The sequence below is a fragment of the Monoraphidium neglectum genome (assembly GCF_000611645.1).
Source record: "Monoraphidium neglectum strain SAG 48.87 unplaced genomic scaffold scaffold05767, whole genome shotgun sequence".
Taxonomy (NCBI): Eukaryota; Viridiplantae; Chlorophyta; class Chlorophyceae; order Sphaeropleales; family Selenastraceae; genus Monoraphidium; species Monoraphidium neglectum.
The window spans coordinates 1-2,212 of record NW_014007864.1 but is presented as its reverse complement, the minus strand read 5'-3'; the positions used below and the strand labels follow the sequence as shown (position 1 = coordinate 2,212).

Genomic DNA, 2,212 nt, shown 5'->3' with positions numbered 1-2,212 from the left:
CCTCCAGCCCACCATCCGCCTGGTTTGGTCGTGTTGTCCCGCCACTGTGCTGCATCCTCTCCAAGCCCCGCCAATTAGCGCCCCTGCGTCCGGCCGAAGCCCTCATGCAATCGCGTACTTCTCTCCTCCCCACCCACCCCCAAACCACGACCTCACACCCTGATCGACCTGCCCCACGGTCCCGCCCCTGGGGACCGCTCTGCCTGCCAACCTCCAGATCCAATTGGAGTTCTCCATGCAGAGAGACCTGCACGTGGCTGAGGACGACGAGTACGGGTGGGACTGGACGCGCGCGGAAGTCGCCACGGCTGCAGCGGCGAGGCAGGCGGCGGCCACGGCGGCGGCGGCGGCGCGAGAGGCAGCGGCGGCCGCGGAAGTCGCCGCGGCGGCGGCGGCGGCGGGGGGCGCAGTTGCGGCAGCTGCGGCGCGGGAGGCGGCAGCGGCAGGCTCAGAAGAGGCGGTGGTGGCTGCGGTGCTGGGGCAGCAGACGCCTCGCGGCAGCAGCGAGCAGGGGCATGTAGAGCCTATCACAGGTGGGTGGACGCTGCTTTTGCACGTTTGTCAAGTCTGAGGGCGCGCACCTGCCGAGCCTGCCATGACCCCACTTCAGGGATGACGATGTACTCAGCTTGCCACGCCTCCTCTGTGCTATGCCTGTGTTTTTGCAGGAGCGGACTACGTACGCGCTCACGAGGAGGTGGTCCGGATTGCAGTTGAAGCAGCGGGGAGCGACGCTGGCGGCATTGGCGCTGGCACGGCCAGCACAGCGGCGGCGATCTGTGGCAGCAGATCGCCATCATAATCAAACTCTTGTCTGGAATCATGCACGCATTCTTCAGCACATATGCAACAATACCAACGATATTTTTCGGAACTCGTTTTATTTCCTTTCAAAGCAGCGTGTTGCAAACGCGATGTCATCCACAGTGAGCGACGAGCAACAGGGTCTCCTCGCGGTCCTGGTGAGATAAAATCTATCCTTGGACGCGGATTGCATGCAGCACGCCAGGAGCCAGGAGCTGACTGTGGTTGACCGCTGCTGCTGTGGCGCGCGACCCATGCTCGGCAGGTCAAGGAGAACGAGCATATCCAGCGGGAGAACCAGCTGCTAGCGGCCTTCACCGAAAAGGTTGGTTCTGATGGCAGCAGTGCTGCAGGCAGGGACGGCCGCGTCAGCAAAGCAGTCTGCGCTAAAGCAAGGGGCCGGGCTGCATTAGCAGCGCGGCATTCGCTCGACTGCATGCAGGCACTGACAGGATACATGCCAACTTGTAAGCTCGACAGCGTGCATGGTTTGCATCTAGAAGGTTGCGGTTCCCCTTTCTGGCAATCAGATGCTGGAAAGCCTCTCTCCACCCGCCCCCCCCCCCCCCACGTTGCGCACATCTCAGGCGGTTGCTCAGCAGCAGCTTGGCGCAGCGGGTGTTGAGGAGCAGCACAAGGTTTGCATTATGATGCCTGTGAGGGCCGTGTTGTCTTGGCCTGTGATGGCTCTGTGAGCGTGCAGGCCTTGCGACTCGGGGCCGCACTGGTGCGACGCTCCGCTGTGCGTGCAATCGCTCGCTGCGTAGTTCTGGTCCTCAGTGCGCCCCTGTGATGTGGTGATGGGTCATTACTGCATACAGCGTTGGATACGAGACCCGTTTACGCTGCCACATATATCAATAAACGTGTTGTTCGCAGAAGCGCAAGGCATCATCGCGCCGCAAGGCCGAGGACGAGGGGTTTCAACCCCTGACAGAAGACGAGAAGGGTGACTTGGTCAGCCAGGCGGTGGAGGCGCTTGAGGCGGAGATTGATGGCGTGAGCAAAGGGCATGTGAAAAACAAGAAAGGATGGTGTTCTGCCGCTGGGGCGTGCTGCCATCCACATGCATTCCAGCATTTGGCTTGTTGAGTCCCGGTTGTGTGTGGGCACCCTGTTTCTCAAACGCACGCTTGCCCCGCCGCCCGCCTCACTCCCTTGACACAGGTCCGTTCCGCGGGCGACAAGGATGTGGACGACATCCGGACTTTGATGGAGGAGGTGGACATGCGTATTAACGAGACCAAGAATGCGACCTATGAGTTCAAGCGGGACATCATCATGGGCGGGGAAGACGCACACACTGGCGTGACTAGCGCAGACAAGATTGTCAGGTATTGGGATGGGAGCAAGGGAGGAGGGGGGAATCCTCCCTTTGGAGAGAGCCAAGGGAGGCTGGCAGGGACAA

The 2,212-nt window shown here is 61.4% G+C and overlaps 1 protein-coding gene across 1 annotated transcript in view; it reads left to right on the top strand.

Moving 5' to 3' along the window:
- MNEG_15891 (hypothetical protein) overlaps positions 1–802 on the top strand; it is a gene marked incomplete at both ends in the record, with an annotated part of 1,494 nt that extends 692 nt beyond the window's left edge. Inside the window, 2 exons of the mRNA XM_014035638.1 lie at positions 218–533; positions 669–802. Of these exons, the coding sequence (XP_013891092.1) occupies positions 218–533; positions 669–802 (450 nt within the window). The remainder of the gene's footprint in view (positions 1–217; positions 534–668) is intronic.
- Positions 803–2,212: the final 1,410 nt, after the last annotated feature.